This window comes from Acanthopagrus latus, chromosome 2 (assembly GCF_904848185.1).
Source record: "Acanthopagrus latus isolate v.2019 chromosome 2, fAcaLat1.1, whole genome shotgun sequence".
Taxonomy (NCBI): Eukaryota; Metazoa; Chordata; class Actinopteri; order Spariformes; family Sparidae; genus Acanthopagrus; species Acanthopagrus latus.
Window position 1 is genome coordinate 18,282,269 of NC_051040.1, and position 19,933 is coordinate 18,302,201.

At 42.1% G+C, this 19,933-nt stretch overlaps 1 protein-coding gene across 1 annotated transcript in view; it reads right to left on the reverse strand.

The window, feature by feature from the left end:
• The window catches only part of clpb (caseinolytic mitochondrial matrix peptidase chaperone subunit B), a 33,064-nt gene extending 15,498 nt beyond the window's left edge, over positions 1–17,566 (reverse strand). The window contains exons 1-6 of the mRNA XM_037077032.1: positions 17,110–17,566; positions 16,849–16,900; positions 13,775–13,861; positions 7,172–7,275; positions 5,594–5,722; positions 327–424 (exon numbers count right to left, since the gene is read on the reverse strand). Of these exons, the coding sequence (XP_036932927.1) occupies positions 327–424; positions 5,594–5,722; positions 7,172–7,275; positions 13,775–13,861; positions 16,849–16,900; positions 17,110–17,566 (927 nt within the window). The remainder of the gene's footprint in view (positions 1–326; positions 425–5,593; positions 5,723–7,171; positions 7,276–13,774; positions 13,862–16,848; positions 16,901–17,109) is intronic.
• Between the last annotated feature and the right edge of the window lie 2,367 nt (positions 17,567–19,933).

The following is a 19,933-nucleotide window of genomic DNA, read 5'->3' on the forward strand; positions in this document are numbered from 1 at the left end:
ACCTCTACCATCTTTCACATCTCACATACTCAATAGCACCTGTCACTCAGTCACCAGACACACACGGACCTCCTGAGGAGTGTGTGTCTGTGTGCATGAAGGCAACTAAATGACACAGATGTCTGCAGAGTGAATTGTGCCGAGTCATTCAGACCAGACCGCAGGAAGCAGCAACAGTATCAAAACGTTGTGTGTGTGTGTGTGTGTGTGTGTGTGTGTGCATGGAAACGGATGCTGTTTTAATTGCAAAACATTGTGCACAGCTTGTATGGAAGAACAATGAAATTAGTGTTTGTGTCTGTATGAGTGTGATGAGTTTGCCGTACCTTGCCCTCCCACTCCTGCAGCACTTTGCTCACGTCTCCCTCCTTAGCATAGGCCCGTGCTGTGTGTCCCAAACCATTGGTCTGCAGGGGGTTGGCACCTGTATGATAAACACAAACAAATCAACAGTTTAAACATTAGAAAAATATGTGTTTGTAGGAAAAAGTCCTTATCTTTTACGATAAGAATATGCACACAGCACCTCAGCAGGAGGGGTCAACACATCGATCCAGAGAGTAGGGGTTTGGGGTGAGAGGTCACATGGTTCAGGGGTCACTGAGACTAACTGCAGTGTAGCAGGAGGGCCCCGCAATGACCCTGTAGGGGGTTTCATATCTGCAACGCGTGCCAATAACACACTCTTTGACCCCTACATCCGCACACTAACATTTGGGATTATTATACAATCTATACACACTGCAGGTTGTTGCAGGTTGGGGGCCTTTGAGACTCAAGAACACACACTTCCACACAGCAGGAGGGGTCAAATGGAGGATACCTTTGTTTAACGGATCATCTTTAAAAAAAACATAATGTCACAGCACGGGTGAAGTGTGCCAGGGCTGGACAGTGGCCGGCTTGTTAGTGAGGGGCAGTTAGCAGTGCCTTCTGCCCTGACCTGTGCCACCGCTCTCAGGCCAGAGTCACCAACACGTGCGTGCCTCCACATGAACAAGTGAGGGTTTCCATCATTTAGCCTAGAACAAAAATGCAGTACATATAATTGAAAGGATTTTATTTTCTAGGATGGAAAGTACTCCTTCTGTAAGGACACAACATGACAGCCATCACACCACTTATAAATACAAATACACAACTTAGGTCTACAGTAGATTCAGCCAACACGTGTCCACCTCCAGAACACCAAGTAACAAACACTTCCTTGTCTTGAAACTCAGTCCAAAAAAGGACAAAACCATCCCCACTTTTTAAAAAAAAAGTCATACTCCATGTGTGGAGTTTAGCAGCTTAACAAATGTCAACAAGAAGGAAAAACTCTCTGATTCCAGTATAGCCAAGTAATACATAGAGTATTCAATAATATCCTTTACTATTTTATTGACAAGACATTTGGCACCAACTTAGCACCAGTATAGATAATTTTAACTCCCCTACTAACCAATAAAGGCCACAAACACTCAAACTTTATGCTCTGAATTCATAAAAAGTGACTGTTTCAGTTAGGGATGTCACAATATCAGATTTTCACCCCTCAATCACTTCTTATCGCAGACAAACAAATTCACCATAATGATAAGCACAGTATTAGAAATTAGAAGTAAAAAATCTTTGTTTACTGTGTTTTGTGTCTTCATCACAGTGATAAACACAATGCAACATTCATGTTCTTTATGGATTTACTGAAACCTTATTTCAAGTGGGTTTTGGGGGTAATCACTCTGCAACAATCTATAATGAGCCAGTCTGAGGACTTAATGCGATTCAAGACATGAGTGACACTCCTGAGAGGAAGAGTTAGAAAATCACAGAGCAAACTCACCGGAGACATAAAATGTGTCATTCTAATAAAGCGTCAGCAGTGAAGACATGGAAATCTCTGTTAAATGATTACAATGAATCACGAGGAAAACTCCTAAATAAGAATGTATTCAAAGCAGACCCACTGATGGAGGTCTCCACTGTACCCTTTCAGCTGATAAGGGCAGATATTTGTAGATCTGAACATGACACATACAACCACAATAGTTACCACTATGGTACAACAGGATGTTGAATGGTACGTTAAGAACCAGAGGACCCATCTTAAGTTTTTTCTGAGTGAGTTTCACTCAGAATACTGTAACAGTGTATGTAATCAATACAGGTGCTGGTCGTTCATATTGCTCCGAGCACCGACCACAGAGACTAATAATCACTGTGATGATTATCGATAAACCCTTAAATTTTGTGACCTGCTCACAAAGCTATTGATCCTGACAACAAAACACTGCTAACCCCCTCCACCCACCCACCAAAAACATGAGGGAGGAAAGCAATAAAGCACACACACACACACAGGACATAATAAATAGCATCATTTAGGGCTTTAATATCAAGCCAACCCTCTGGGCCATAGCACTTTATAACAGGATCAACTCTAACGACACTCACACAAACAGACACACACGTGCACACACCACGGCTGAACATTCACACACACACGCATGCATGCATGCACGCACGCACGCACGCACGCACACACAGGATCCCTTCATTAGGAGTGCTTTAGTTATGCCTATTAGGAGTCCCCTCCTCTTTCCTATTTCCTCCTCCCTCTCTTTCACTGCAGCTGGTGGGAGAGAGCCCCTGCTGCTCTTTGTGCGTGTGTGTCCTTGTATCTTGTATCTGTATTGTGTGCGTCTGTGAGCATGTGTGTCTCCTCTGGCCTCCTACCACCTACGGAGCTGTCCATTACCGAGTGCCCCTGGCCACTGGCCTGATGTGGAGCCTGGGGAGGAGCTAGAGAGCCTCGGCAGGTAGTGCGAGGGACTGTGGGCCGAAGAGAGGCCCGAAGGTGGGCCTGGAGACTGTGATGGATGGAGATGTGAGACGAGGGCCGGCGAAGGCCAAAAGAGCAAACCCACGGCTAGAAGAGTAACACGGAGGCACACAAACACAGGGGAAATAACAAGGTAGAGGAGACAATGCGCACATACATGAGGGGAAGACGCACAATCACACCCAAATCCTCATAGATGTCCTGGAGCCGTCACAGCTTATAAGACATTTTTGTGATGATGTTAAAAAAAGATGGATTGGAAGCTACAAAAAGGAAATTAAATAAGATTTGTCAAGAATAATCAAACCTGTATGAGTCTGTAATTAGGCAACTATTCACACAGAATCACACATGCACATGGACAGTAATGTGTTTGTGATTCAAAGCCTGTGATGTCATGATAGCTATTGGCCGTGATGGCGGCGCCAACCCCGGCAAGGAACAACCCCACCCTGTCTTTAATGCGATTGTCTTAAAACAAATGTCTCTGCTTTGTGAATTTTCTTACCTTTTTAATTCAAAAATGCGTCTGCAGAACATTTGATCGAGTTAGACGAAGTGATTTGTTTAAGCGTACACAGACGCAGGGGTGAGACGGGCAGACAGAGCTTTGAATGCACCATCCATCATAAACATAAACAAGACATTAATACTAGCTTGTGTGTGTATTGTGATGGTGGTCAGGGTGTTTGATCCAAAAAATTGAGTGTTGTTTGATCAAAAAGGTATCAGCATAAAAGCTACAAATGTCCACTAAGTTAAAACTCAAACAGATGTGAACAAATTTAAACAAAAGGATAAAAGCGCACATGAATATATGAATATTTTAATTCATGAAATGGAGGCTTGAGTGCACAAACACACACACACACACACACACTGACAAAGACACACACTGACAAAGACACACACATCCTGTGATTGTGGAGTTACCCCAAGGGCATGTTCTGTGCGGAGGTCACAGTTCAACTAGGCTGAGCTTGTTTAAGAGCTGCTCGCCTGGAAACTGAGGGGGATACTCTGCCCCGAGGGTCTGACAGTATGTGTGTATGTGTGTGTCGGTGGAGCTGAGTCAACGACAGGTGCGAGGGTAATGGGGGTGAATAGAGGGGGGGTATGAACAAGTGATCAATTTCAAATGAGCTTTGTAATACTGTTTATATTACTCGGGGGTGGAAGCGTTAAGATGATGATACATGGCGAGCTTTTTAAAGCTGATGGAGACGATTCTGCCTGCAGCTCCGAAGGCTGAATGAGACCATTTAGTTTGGATAGCAGAGATTAAGGTAAGGAGGCCGGCATGTGCTGTGATAAAACTGGTAGCCTTGAGTTAGTCATTTGTTTCCTCAAATTGATAAATCGAACAATGGACTTAGTAATTCTCTCACATTAATTTACAATAAAGAAACAATCTTAGCCAATAAATTAACACAAATTTGTGTTTATCTGTGTAACTCGAACCATACAAAATCAAGTGGCTCATTGGTCTCAAATAAAATGTGTCAAAAAAGGACTTGGTTTGAATTAATACTTTATAAAAAATACTTTATATTACACATAGTCACCAAAAAGTAACACTGGAATGAAATAAATAGAATTTTACAAAATAGTGTTTTACAGGCAGATTTTTTTTTGACTGGAGGCTTTTTTTTAAGTCACACTACGAGTGAGGAGTCTAGCAGCTTATAAAATGTCAGCAAGAAGGCACACTGGTTCCAGTATAGTTCAAATAATATATGCAATATATTAATAATATCCTTTACTATTTTATTGACAAGACAAAACATTTTGGCTTAAAGTCTTTGTCTACTACAAGCAAGATATTCCTAATATATTTTTGAAGTGGCATTTTTTTCCAGTGTTATTTTATTTTTACACTTTTCTTTCCACTTCAGATATGAATATTGATATGCTGGCACCAAATATTGATATTTTTATTTAGAACATGCTATATACTGAAATGGAGGCACATGTCACCATGGACATGTTGACATCAGTGTGTGTGATAAGGAGGTATTAAGCTATGACACTGTACATGTTTTGTACACTTTCAGGGTTCTCCCCAGACGGTGGAACAATGGCGCTGCGCCACCATACTGCTAGTATTCTTCAGTCAGACAGATATCATAGTATATCATTACATGATTGTCTTGCAATGTATTATCACACAATCTCTGTATCGTGATAATATTGTTATCAGTGGCAGCACATCATGACTCTTATCACATCGAATCAAGTGACTCTGTGATTCCCACTTCTACACCAAATATCACTCAAAACTGACCACAAACAAACACATAAACACACAGGAATATAATAAGCAAAGCAGCTGTCAAATATAGACTGAGTATTACACAGCCTTAAAACAGATAAAGACATTGTGTTAAACCAGGGAGACATATCCCTTCAGGTGGATGATATAACTGAGTTCTGTCGCTTTGTTTTAGCCGAGACTGACTGAGTTCAAGTGACAGCTGCATCTCTTTTTTTGCAGTTATTCCTCGTGGACTTGTCAATTTCTCTGTATTATAAGTGATCAGGATGGAGCATGTCAATAAAGCCACGGCGAAAGCAAGACTGCTATTTCTCACAGTTTGGGTGTATGTTAGAGAATCAACTCACACCACCATGATGTCAAACTGCAGAGTTTTTGTGTAACTGCTCACGGGAACATCTTATTCTCTGTGTGCAGATATCTAGACCCCCAGTCTGTTGTTGATTCTACAGTGAGATTAGGAATGAGGTTGGGCTGGGTGGGGTTTTACATACCAGCTTCTAACAGCATCCTCACGGTGCGGGGGTCATCAGCCAGCGTGGCGTAGTGAAGCGCTGTGCAGCTACGGAAGCCGGCCCTGCTGCTGAGCCTGCTGCTGAATTCATCCTCTCTGGACACGAGTACTGCAGGGTTTGGGTTAGAGGACAGAGAGCAAAGCATAGAGAGTGAGGAAAGATTACAACTAAAGACACAATCAACCAAAAAAGGGCACATTCCTAATGACTTTCTTCACAATACTGATTTGTCAAAAGGACGACCGACACGACTCAGATTTGAGATGCAACCAGTGTAACTCTGATGATGAATTAACACACAACTTTAACTGGAAATGTTTGAGCCTCTAAATCTGGAAGAACTTTTCTTTAATCTATTTACAGTCAATGTTAAGGCTCCACAAAGCGAGACAACGATAACACTGCAGACTACAACTTTCCTGTTTCTAGTTTTACTCGAGTTGTTCATTTTCACAGATTTAAGCTCAACTGTCCGACATGATAGAAATAATGCGCGTTGCGTTTTAAGGGTCTCCTTTACGGCGCTCCTTACTAATAATAGAGACAGTCTATCATTCTCTCCTTACTTCTCTTTTTCATAAGAGCACTCATCTCGTGCCACTCCTCCATCATCCATTTTTATTTTTTCCGCCTCCTTCCTCTCCTCCTCGGTATCCATCATTTCCTTTCATCACTCGTACCATCTTCCTCCCTCCCTCCCTACTCCCTCTATCCCAATAACTTTGTCTCATCCATTTCCTGACTTCCTCTCCCTCCCTCATCAGCAGACCCATTTCCTCCAATCCCTCCCTCCCTCCGTCCCCTCATCACCCCACCAAACATCCACATCTTCTTCCTTCTCCTCCATCTTTAACCTCACCCTCACTCCACCCATTGCCGCTCCCTGCCTTCTTCCCTTCCCCTCGCTCGTTCTTTCACTGCCTTCCTCCTTTCATTTTTTCCTTCCTTCATCAGTCTTTCCCTTCCTCCATCCATCCCACTCTTTTTCTCTATCTCTCTGGCAGTCTCTCTCAGCTGTGTGTGTGTATATGTGCTTGTGTGTGTGAGAGAGACAGGGCGGGATAATCATAGCTAACCCAATAAAGCGTCGCACAGGCCCCCCTAGCCCATCCATCAGTGTGCGTCTGGGAAACGCTTCCCCACGCTACGCCGGCCCCACGTGGACCCAAACCTGACAGCCATATAAATGTCTGCAATATACATATCCCATATAAATATGTCTGCAGAAACCCAACACAGACTAGGGGGGGTAAAGTGTGTTTGTGTGTGTGTGTGTGTGTGTGTGCTTGTGCCATCTTGTCTGCGTATGTGTGTAAGCTCGGAAGAAAAACAAATAAAACACACACTACTTGTCACAGAACATATAAAACAAATAATACAGAAGAAATGAAACATGTACATATATGCAAATCTTTATGCAAATCATAATGTCTCATAATATCTGGTTCAACACTTGGGATTCATATGTGTAATAAAGCAACCACACACAAACACATGTGATGAATGAGCACACACAGGCACAAAGTGTTTTTTTTTTCTCTTTTTCTTTTCTTTTACCTTCCAGTGAGTGGATGCCTTTCTCCCGCGAGGTATCGTAAACATTGTTGAAGTGATCTCCGGCGTTTGGGTCTGCACCGGCTTCCAGCAGAACCTTCACCACACTGCAAACCACAAAGAAAAGACACACACACACACATTTAAATGTGTGCAATAACGTGCACACAGACAAGGCTCTCCACTGTTGTAATTAAGTATTTACAGCCACCAATGCTGAAAGATACAAGAAAGATACTAGACCAGCCATCCCCCAAACATGACGTAGCCCGATTTGAAATCAGGAATTCTTCTGTGGCCCAACCAAACTTAAATATTAAAGGGATAGCTACCAATAACCATGACCCTTTAACAGAATATCTCTAACTTCACAGTCTGAAAACAAACAAGATGTACACAGACGCAGATGCATTTACCCACACAAAGACTCTTTCTCTCTGATTTACTTCCATTTCTAGTCTGTCCCTGTGTGATGGACACACTTGAATAGCTGCTTCCCTTCCCTCCCATCACTACACACTTGTCTGCTTCTTAACATGTACATATGTGCACATAGAAGGGGCAAGGGTCGGGCCTGTTTCCGGCGCTGTTGGGGGGGTCTGTGTGTCATAGTGGGTGTTTGTGTGTATCCCTTCATTGGAGCGTACAGCCTTATAGAACAAACACGAGTACCTCGGCAACACCACTCACTGTGACCCAACGGACATTCCAGGTACTGTTTCTCCGTCTACAGAACACACCAGCACACACATTTTACCACCATGAACATGAGCAGTGGCTTTGACATTGAGACACAGACACATAAATGAATACACACAGAAACTAGCCAGCTAGTCTGTGCCGAATGAGAGCGAGAGCGGGGGCAATGGCCGAAACATGAACCCTGCCAGTACGCTGCCGGCTGTCATTAAACCTGTGACTATGTAATGCAGCCTGGAAGGGAGTGATGGATCATTTTCACCTAAATGGTTATGGCATGGGGCCTGAAAGGGCTTAAATGAAGCAAAATGAATGTTCATAGAAGGATGAGGCAGACGTTTTAGAGTGACTACACCACGTTACAGGCTTCTCTCTGGGATAATCTGTGCTCTTTAGAATAAGTACTGACGTCCAGGAGGTATGACGTTAAGAATCATGGCACAACTCCATGATTCAACTCTCAAATCTGAAGATATTTAAGAGCAGGACAAAATGTAACAAAAATATAAAACACTGGTCATGGCATGTGTCAGCATATGTAATTAGGAATGAAAGATGAATCAGAATATTTGTTACGATTATTATTGTTATTATTGGACTTTTTCATGGCTTTATTGGATCGGAAAGCTGGAAGACTGACAGGAAATTGAGATGAGTGTGGGGGCAAGGACATGCAACAAAGGCCTAAATGTCCTATTCAAGTCCTGACGTGAGAACATCAAAATTAATCACTTAATTACTGTATAAAATGTTTTTAACAAAACAGAGAGAGCTTACATATTCAAATTGCTTCTTTCATCCCTCTAAACACAAAAATACTTTTTCACTACTATTACATAGGATGAAGGAATTATGAAGTGTCTAGCATTTTTACTTTAAGAACACAACAGAAACAGTCAAAGATTTATCAAATAGTCTATCACTGATTTATATATTTCAATAATAGTTTCAGCTCCAAATGAAATCTGGTATCGATGTGTGTTTGGGATATCATTACAATAGGCCTGGGCGGTATGCTCTTAAATTAATATTACAATATTTTAGGCCACATTGCAACATGGGCTATATACCTCAATATCAAAACAAAATAAAAACATTCTTGTTTCTTTTTTTTACTGTGGTATCACATTACATATCAAGAATCATGGAATTCCACTGGTATTGGCGTTGACCACTTAATTCCTAGTATTGTGAATGTCACCAAATTTCCCTTTATCACATAATTAAAATCGTAGCAAACTTGGTTAGGTAGTTTGTTTCATGACTACAAAATATGTGTGTTCCTGTGGGAGGGCGAGGCTGAGAACAGCCTGGTCAGGTCTTTGTGTCTGACCTTGCTGAGGGGGTATAAAGGACTATCAGGGGGTCCCCTTTTGTTACTGTATCACTGTGGCTGGGGGCGGCAGGGGGGCCGTGACCCACAGAGGGCTCTCCTCTCACCCTCACAAGCACTTCTACAAACACATGGATGCATCCTCCGAGACACATACAGACGCACACAAACTCAAACTATGGTTGGTCACACGAGGTTGGTCAGGACTGTGTGAAGAAATGAGATAGTGTGAAAAGGGTTAATGGCATCAGAAAGGTAAACACGGAGGGATAAAGAGAGGAAAACAGCAGAGAGGAGGAGGAAAAGGAGGAGGAGTGGATGAAAGGAGGGAAGTGCAGCTAAAAAGATGAAAGAGAGGGAGATTTAATTACACAGGATAGTGCTAAAACTAATGAGCTTTTGAAAACAGTTTATAGTTTTACTAATCAACTGATGATCAAGTGGCTAACTTTATTTGGGACATTAAGGAGGAGAGTTGCAGCACTAATTTGAGGCCAAACTGAAGGCATGCAGAGGTTAATTAGGTTAAACTCCCATTTTAAGAGACCGGGCCAAAAGTTAAAATTACACACTTCCTAATAGGATTTCATAGAGACCAAAACAACATTATCTGTAAATTACAAGATTATTTTATTTTCATTTTAAAAAATTTCAATTCTTGAAATTTAATCAAGTTAAAGACTGTTCTCTCTGCTGTACCACCATCTACCACTGGTATAGAGATCTTGAATTAATGATCTTAATTTATCAAGCTGGTTGGTAGATTCCCAACTTGTGCCAAGTTTACCAGCAGGTGACTGGTGTTTCTGCTCAGAGCTGGTGTTAGTTTCTCATCCTTGCCCCGGAGGGAAGACAGGAAACAGACACTTCCGTCTCTCCTGGGCTATAATAGACACCCGAGCTGAACTGACCATCCATGTCTCTGACCACCTGGCCCAGACGCTGGACCTCACTTGACCCCATCTCACCTGGTGCACACCTGGGGTCACGTAGATGCCAGGAAGAGTGTTTCACTTCACTTTGTTATGTGTCTTTTTTGTGCTAGCTCAATAGCCTGAATCTTCAACATGTTATTTTATTCAGCAGCATTTACTACAATTTACTTTTTTGTATAACATATACTGTACATTTACAAGACCTAAATGAGATGGCAATATTTTTGACTATAGTCAGCTTATACATTTTTTTTTTTTTTAAAAATACACTGCAATGTTTTACTTTTTGTACTTAGAACTTGCATCTTAACAGATCCATCACCCATCCAGGTAAACAGCCCCTTCAATGCTGTTAATTATAGCTGCCCTTAGCTAGTTCAACCAGTAAGTTGGGCAGCTAGTGATCCAGCCTGGGACTCCGATCAACAGCAGAGTGTTAAGATGGGAAATTTCAGCAAGCAGCATCGGACGACTGAACTAGCCCTGTATTGCTCTTGTGGCAAAGATTGAGAGTATTACAAGTCAGGATGTGTCAGGTCAAGCTGCTTATTATGCTAACTTCAAGGCATATGGTACATGTATTTGTCCTTTTTTGAACAAGGGTTGAAAAACAAAACAAAAAAGAAATAAGAAGTGTATCTATACTGATTGTCCAATGTAAATCAAGTCTCTGGAAGCCCAGAGAGCCTAAACTGATTTGAGCTGAGCTGTCAATTACCTCCATTTTACCACGAAATCTTCAGTGCTGCTGCTAAGGTAGAAGCGTTTGTGTACCTCATCTCAAATGGGTGCATGAACTTGACTCTGCCCATGTTTTTTTTTATGTTTTGAAGTCAAAACCTAGTTGTTCAGGAAAATGCTGCAAGAGTGTTTTGCCTTGAAGCCACAGAAATATTTAGAGGACTGTAAAGCCTGGGGCTTAGCTAAAGACTTCTCATTTGTAACCTTAGGATAATTTCTATTTTGTTGAAAATGGTGGCAGTGTTCACAAAATTGTTAAAGTTTGAAAACCCTTCGATGTGGCTTTAATGTGGCACAGGACAGAACACTAGTCGAAACTTTTACCAGATTATCAGTGAGGGAATATTGTTTGAGTGTACCGGGAAGAGACAAAGATATCCAATTTATGATAACTGACTTCTTACCATCACAATGGTGTTGTATCGTGACCAAGTGATGATAATATTTCAGTGGGAAGTCTCTGGTGAATTCAGTCAGTATTCAAATCCAGCTAATCCCAGTCCCAAACCCATAATCCCACTCTACATCACTCTCTCTCCACATCTAAACCATTCTCTCCTCTCACTCCCAACGAGCCACTCATCCTCTCATACCATCATCCCTCCTGGTTTCGTCCCCCTCCCTCCTGTCGAGTCGCTCAGCCGACAGGTCGGAACGGTCAACAGGCGCTACACTCGGCTGAGCGCTCATTGTGCACGTGAATGCAGCGAGGGAGGGGTGGAGGGACAGAAAGAGAGATGGAGATGGGTATTGTACGTTAAAGAGTGCAAACAGTGGGCCAGGCCCTGCGCCTCCCTGATTTAGCCCCACATCAAAGTTAAGCAAACACACGCCCCCTGAAGTCTCACCCTTAATTCTTACACACACCCCTCTACTCCACCCCTGATTCCCTCACACAGCCGCACCTCGACCCCTGAACACAAGTGAGGCTGCCTGGTGAACACCATAAACAGTCAGCTTGGTGATATCCTCCGCGTCTGACACACGGTTATCACTTCTGGTCCAGGAAAATATAAATACAGTGTGAGAGAGGGGTGAAGTAATTCAACAATAAGATCCATACTGACACTCTAGCTACAGGCTAAACCTTGTTCATGAGTAATGTTCCCTGTGTTTTCACTTAACGGCTGCAAATAAAGTTGTGTGTGACTGAGTAATAGGCAGTTGGCCTGTAAGATATTTGCTATAAACTCGCCTCGTCTGTGTGTTGTGTGCACATGCAGCCTTACTTGTTGTGCGTGGAGATATAATCCTGTGTGTGTGTGTGTGTGTATGTGTGTGTGTGTGTACACGAGACGTATGTGACTGATGTGTGTGAAGTGATATTCTGTCTTCCCTGCAGCAGTGACGGCTCACTAGGGGGTTGGAGGACGGGATTAAACACAGAGGAGTGTCACTGCCTCGCTGAGTTATAGCACTCATAACACACACACACACATGACAGGGCAGGGCAGGGGGACACGCGCGCGCGCACACACACACACACACACACACTGTGAGCACAGACACAAACACACATACTGCCAAATTTGTACCCAAAAACACATTACATGCATCAAAATGTCACAGACAGACAATCACTCAGCACATGTCATGTAAATATTTAACACTTTGAGCTAAAACATCAACACAAAATGAAATAATCAAACCATGTGCTCGTATTACAGACTAAATAGTGAGTGCAGGAGAGTATCATGATTAATCATACAACTAATTTTATGATTATCATCTTGGTTGAATATTGTAAACTATGTTCATCAGAATCTCTTTTACAATCATGCAAAAGTGGCAAATTCTCACATTTGGGGATCTTTAACCAGCGATTGTTTGCTGTTTTTCATCATATGTGATTTAATCTATTAACAAACTATCAAAACGATGTCAAAATTGTCAAATTGCCATTTGACTGTATTTCAGCACTTTGTCAACTTTATATAACATTTAAAAATACTACAAGGAGTTTTGAACTAGTTATGAAAGTCTCAAATTAATCCTGATGCCTCAGCATGAATAATAACTAGTCCTGTTTAGTTTTTCTTAATGCCTGCTGCAGGTCTGCGTGCACACTAGAAGAGCCTGTGCTCACATTTTCCCAGGCAAAGTTACAGCGAGTAGGATGTTATCCAGTTAAAAAGAAGCAGAAGGCGATTTGTCTTTGGATAATTTATTTTGGACATTATATTTTGTGGTTTTGATGATGTAAACACTACAATAGTTGTCCACAGAGGCCTCCAAAATCAACAAAATATCAAGGTTCCTTGTAGTAGCTTCAAGTATTGGAACACTTTAATATAAAATGCAGATCATGCACTCCAAAGCCTGCAAACATTGATTCGTCTCACATTTCCTCCTGGTAGCATTCTTACTCAAAGTTGCAGATGTTTCAGTTGTAGCAGCATTAATTAGGAATGACAAAGGCGCAAATATCACCCTGAGATTTAAAGTATAATCTCATTTCAACCTATTTTCATATACAAATTTCACATTATGCTTCTCACAGGCACATGAGGCCCTTAAACAAAAAGTGACCACACAGTCCTGGTTGTTGAAGAGAAAAGAAGAAAAAGATCTGTAAATTGGATTTGGCCCAGCCTTAACCTCGGCCCCTCTCTGTGTTGTGTGTGTTCTGGGGGCCAGGAGGCTAATTTAATTTGTCGGACAGAGAGATGGGGGGACCGGGTATAGACCGTCTGTCAGTCTGAGAGTCGCACTTTGCACTTCTGAAGACCTACTGTAACAACTAGAGCAGGGACATGGATGACATATGCTCACACGCTAACTCAAGCAGACATCTGCGTGGTACCCAGACACTGCATTACTGTTACATATGCTCACCAGGGAGGGTGTCTCAGAGTTGTAATACACATGATATGTTCAGTGGATGAAACACACACAGACCTGTGCTGTCGGTTCATGGCAGCAACCATGAGTGCGGTCCATCCGAGTCGGTGGCGGTGATTTGGGTCGACCCCCTCTTTTAACAGTCTGATTGGGAAAAAGAACAAGTGGTTTTAATTTAATATCGCTAAATGATACTCAGATAAAGATAGAATATGCTTAAGAAGGAGAAGATGCACGGATGGAGATATGACTTTCCATCTGCTCTGTGACTGTATCAAAGACATGGCTTGTTAGACACACCAGCATGAAACCAGCTCATGATGTCACACACTTGCTCCTTGACCAGTTAATGTGTCTGTTTCTATGAGCCAGGTGTGTGTCGAGTCTTCACCCCGAGGGTGCGACATCAGGCACTGGAGTGGCACGGCCCTTATAAGTGTGTGTGAGTGGGAGTGTGTGTGTAAGTGATCCGTCCATCGTCTCTTTTGCTGAGCAGGCAGACAGTGTGTGTGTTTACAGTCAACACAGTGGCCTCTGTCTGGTCTGCACTCAGCTCTGAAGCTCTCTGGCTCTGTTTTAACTGCCTGGTCTGAATGCAAGCATCAGGGAAATGGCTCACCAGTCGAGCTCCATGTGAGCTTTTCAGGGTGCAGAACCTGATTATCCATACTGGTGTTGTTTGGGTCCAATTACTGAGAATATTCAATACATTTAAAAATGCACTACTTTGTTGAAGTGTTCTTTCTCTGTCGGTACTTATCTCTGTGGTTTTACTCAATGTCCTGCCCTCGGCACTATCTAAACAGTTACACATCACATGTAATTGCCTATTAAGACTGAATAAGCTGAATATGCAAAGTAAGTAGAAACTAAAGACATGATATCATGTAGTGTAGTGAAAGTAAAAGGCAGGAGAAAATGGAATTACTCAAGTAAAGTACCTCCCAATTGTACCTTACCAGAGTAACATTCAATGACTGCTTATCATCAACTAAGATTTGTATTTGCATTTAATTATTTTGTATTTTATCAGTTTAAAATATCAGTTATTGGTCTCCTTGATTCAAACAATCAGTGTCGCCATTGGCCCTGAAAAAAAACATATCGGTCTATCCTTACTTCATACACTTATTGATGTTAAAACGCTACCTCAAGATTATAAAAGGTTTCAACACAGTTGTAATACAACTGCTTTTACGCAGCCTGTGTGAAAATGAAACCTATCTGCTCTCCGCTGCCTGTCAGCAGACACACCCTGACACTCTACCACTTCTATAAACTAAACCAAAGCACTTAACACATCTGTGATGTGCTGTCTGGCTGACTATCTCAACACACTCTCACCTTCACCATCTGCCACATATATACAAGTAACCTAAGCCACCAAATGGAGACACACATGGATAGACACATGTACAGTGTGCTCATGTGCACACTGATATGAATACTCAACGACACGCTGCACACACACAAGCACAGATTCAACACAAATTTATGATTATTGCTACTATTTACTACTTCATTTAACAATATGTGCTAGAACATGTCACTTGGTTTTTTGTTTTTTAATATTTTGGAGTCACAGATTTCCAAAAACAAATTGGAGGATCGTAACCCTGTGTTTGTGTGTCTGACTACAGTGTGAAGAATTCTGTCTGTTTTGATACTTACTCACAATTTGTAATGCCATATTATCGAAAGAACAAATGTGACCGAGAAGTACTATCAGCTGTGGAGAGTGCATACATTCGTGGGGAGGCATAGGCACACACACACACATACACACACACACACACACACACACACACACACACACACACACACACACACAACTTATTACAATTTGGGAGGCTTTTGTTGACACTCTCTGCCTGTGCAGAAAAAATAGGGGGATATACTATTCAAATGTAAGATCAGCCTCAGAGCAAGGCCACATTTTAATTTGCACCTAAAAACAAAACAAAACTGCTATCCAGACACACATTTATCTACACACACTGATGGTCCTCTTCTTCCACCTGGTGGTTAAAGGTGGCACTACAACAAAAGGTTCAGCAAATCGAGTGCTGTGCTTTCAATGCTGTATGATTCTGGCTGATGATTCTAGAAACTGGCCCCAGCAGGTGATCTGTGACTTATAAAAGCCTATATAATATCAACAGATGATGGTTAATTTACAAGAGCTGTGTGGGGAATTATTATTTTGATATATAAACAATAGTGTAATTGCATTTAACATACAGGGAATATGGTCTAACAAAAAAGTCACTAATTAAATAAGGAAACATCTCAAACTAGTCATTTAATTTCACACTATAGTGTTGTCACTGTACTGAAATGTATGACTCCTCTACATTAATTTGAAAAATATCAATATTCGATGTCATGTTCAATACCACAAGAAAAAACTAACACAACTTTGAGGGCTTAAAATATTTTGATTTTTAGTCAGCTATAAATATAACAAGGCTTGTGTACTGTGTGATAAGCACAACAGCTTTTAAGGTATTTAGGTATGAGTAAGGGGCGCTGCAAGGGCACTGCAATGGTGTGTGTGTTATTTATCATCTACATGCTGTTTTACACATACCAATCTTCTCAGTCATATTACATTGGTTATTTCATTACAATATCACACAGTCCTGCTAAGAATCTCAAATGATTTTAACTAAACACTAAAGACAAGAGGACATTCTGTGTCTTTATACAGATGTGCTGCCAAGAACAATTCACCAAGGAACACAGGAATGGTGTGAATAGTACAACTAAGGCTCCACTTGAGCCATCAAGTTAAAAACATTTAAATTAGCTACTTTTCAACATTATTACAGAAGTTTTGTTCAAAACACCCCAAATTACATGTTCAGTACATATTGTTTGGAAGTATTTAAATACTTACTTACTCTTAAAGTCTACTGTCATCAGGACAAATAAAAGTAGAATTTGCTGTTCTCTGACATAAAGGCTAAACTATGAACAAAATGTACCAGCCATATGAAACATAACCATAGCCACCTTGAATCAGGTGGTTGACAATGGAGTGGGCCAAAAATACATATCCATACTATGTTGCTACGATGTGCATGTCTGATAAAATTTTGTGTGTGTGTGTGAAGGGGGTGGGAGGATACCTGGCAACATCTTGGGAGTTATTGGTCCTTGCTGCCTCCAGGAGAGCATCACCTGGTCATCACAAAGACAGAAACAGATACACAAACATTACAACAGGTCAATACAGATAAGTACACATAACCAAATTGTCTATCTGCCAATATGATTTTTGAAAACCAAAATGGTTTGTACTTAATTATCAATGTATAATATTTTCTATACAAAACTCATCAGTAACTTTTCATTGATAGATGAACCATGGCAACACAATGACAGTCTACCTTTGTTGTCAGAGTCTTTCTTCAAGCAGAAAGCCACGGCTGCAGCAGACAGCACACCGACAGATGCCGCTCCTGCCCGGCTCGATCCTCCACCTGTCCCGCGGCCCTCACCTCCGCCGCTCTGCCCGCTCTCCTCCCAGTACTGGTTGTTGTTGCGCCCTCTGCTGGCCAGAGCCGCCCAGGAGCTGCGGCGGTTCTCCAAGTTGGACATCCATCTAGGGGCGAGGTGGTGGTACTGCACCGCTGGGTTTACATTGGTACCAGCGGTGTCCTCAGCCAGAATGCCCCTCCTGGAGACCCGGGAGGTGGACACGATAGGGTTGCGGTTGGACTCCGCCGGTGTCTCGCGGATGCTCTGGCACGCGGCGCCGCCCGCGCTGGTCTGGAGCACGCGACTGCACGGTGACAGGCTGCGCGACCTTCGCGCTATTAGCCTGGTGGGAACAGATGATAACATGGCGATAAACTCACCGAAAACGATGCGGGGGATGAAACCCTCTGTCTGGCAGTACCTCCAGAGGGGAAGGGATGTGCTACAGCCCAAACACACCGCGTTTATGCCGATGTAACCGCCGATATACTTCAATTTACAGGCAGCTAATCTAGAAACACCGAGACGAAAACAACCGCTTCACCTCATCGTAGCGTGGATGTCACCAGAACGCGCGGTGCATCCTGGGAAATTGTGTTTTACTGGGGACTTCTGCGTCAGGCGCAATGACGAGATGTGTATCTCCTACATACTTCCGTGTTTGCTCAAACCGGGTTAGACTGCAGTGGGGTGGGCCTACACAGGACAGGAAGCAGCGAGTCTCTCCTATCTCTGTTGCCTGTCGTTGCATAGACATATATACATAGATAAATACGTATATACATGTCTATGTAACGTTGGAGATTTCAGCAAAGACGTAAAGCAATACTGACGAAAGGGCCTCGTTGCGAGTTTAGCTTTGAGTTTGCTGTTAGTCCTCTTATGCGCATGCGCAATGTTGACCGTTATTTTTAAAATAACTGATGTATTTTACAAGAGAGCTGCCTTGTATTTGTTGGGCAACATTAAATAATGCCCCCCGCACGGCCATTCATTTAGAGTATCGGTTAGTAATTTCGGTTTTCTGGTCTATTCGTATACACCTAAATTTGATGACACGAGCTGTCATTTTGTTTCCTCGTCCTTTGAGAGTTCATCATGGCCGCCAGATGGCATCAAAGCGCGGTATAAGTTGGCTATTGCAGGTAAATGTCATCATCCTCATTAAATGCCATCTTAGGTTTCGGTCATTATATTAAAAATGGCTGGATTAATTAGTTATCTTCATTGATAAACTTCCAGACAGAGAAAAGGGCTGCATTTTCATTATAGTATTCTACCATTCTTCTCTTTGTGACTGTAATTTGTACATTTTTAGTATTGAGAGGATACTATGATTTATTATAGACTATGAGATACTGTTGATATACCTTGGGCCACACACACACACACACACACACACACACACACACACACACACACACACACAAAAGCAGGGCTGTTGCTCAGGTTGAGTGAGTTGAGGGGAAATGTTACATTAATTTATTACCTCCTGCACAAGAAACCCCACCTTAATATTTCTGATAATAGTAAATGTCTCGTCTTTAAAGTCCCATTGAAACTAGTGGTGTAAAGCTGCAGTGTATTAAGTGGGTATGTTGTGTGCTGCTGGCAGTACTGTGCCACACTACACATGAATTATGAGAGGACATCATGCCTTGCCATCATAAATCCAACGGCACCTTTACCAGCCAGTTAATTCGAATTCTATGCCCTTGCAGTACAAACACTGAAAAGGTTACCGTGTCATAGCAGGAAAATCACAGGTGGAACTAACAACATTAATTACGGCTGTGTTTCAGCAGTCACTGCAATGTAATACAACATTTAGTCATGATATTGATTACACCTGTGTTTGGCAAGTCAAAATGTCTGCTGGAGCTATGACAGCTTTTTATTAAAGGTTTAAATCGGAAGCACATGTTTTTATATCTCCTCCTCCTGTTCCTCTGTGGTATTACTAGTAACGCCCATTGCAAAAAAAGCGTTAGCAACATGGCTACTGTTAACAGGTTGACCACTGTACAAAGCAAAAAACAGCAGTAAGACCTAAAAATCCTGATCACAGTGCCATGAAAAGGAAGCGTTAAACACCGAGCTGTATTGATAAGTTGGCAGGTTTTGTTGCAAGATGTAAGACAACACACATACCAGAGACAGAACACACTTTGACACAATCGACACAATCTCCATCGAGTGAATGCCCGTCTGTTTTATCTCCTCGGTCTCTATTACTCTACGTCTTCTTTCTTTGCCTCCTCCATCTGTGCAGTTCTTTATCTTTTGCAGTGTAACATTTCCACAGTTGTTCCAGTTGTTCCACTGTCACCCGGGGATAACGACCGGGGAAAACAGTGCATCTTCCTGTTTTGGTTGCACAATTGCAGACAAACTTCCTTTGGGACGTAATTTGTTCTTCATATTTTGCTGGAAAAAAGAACGATCCCAGCAGCAGACTGAATAGCGTGATGAAAGTGAAGCTATATAGTGAGACAATCTATATACATATAGTGTCACTTTATGTACAGCCTTTACATGTACAGCAATCGGTAATTACTTGTCCACTGGCAATTTAAGCAAGACTGCCACATGGTAAATGGACTGCGACCAGAAGTCACATTCAGCTGTTCATTCAAACACAATCCAAGAAAAACTGCTCCAGCATATAGAGTGGGTAGCACGTGGCAGCACAATGGCTTCAGTGTGGGTTTTAAAGACAGTTTCAATAACTAA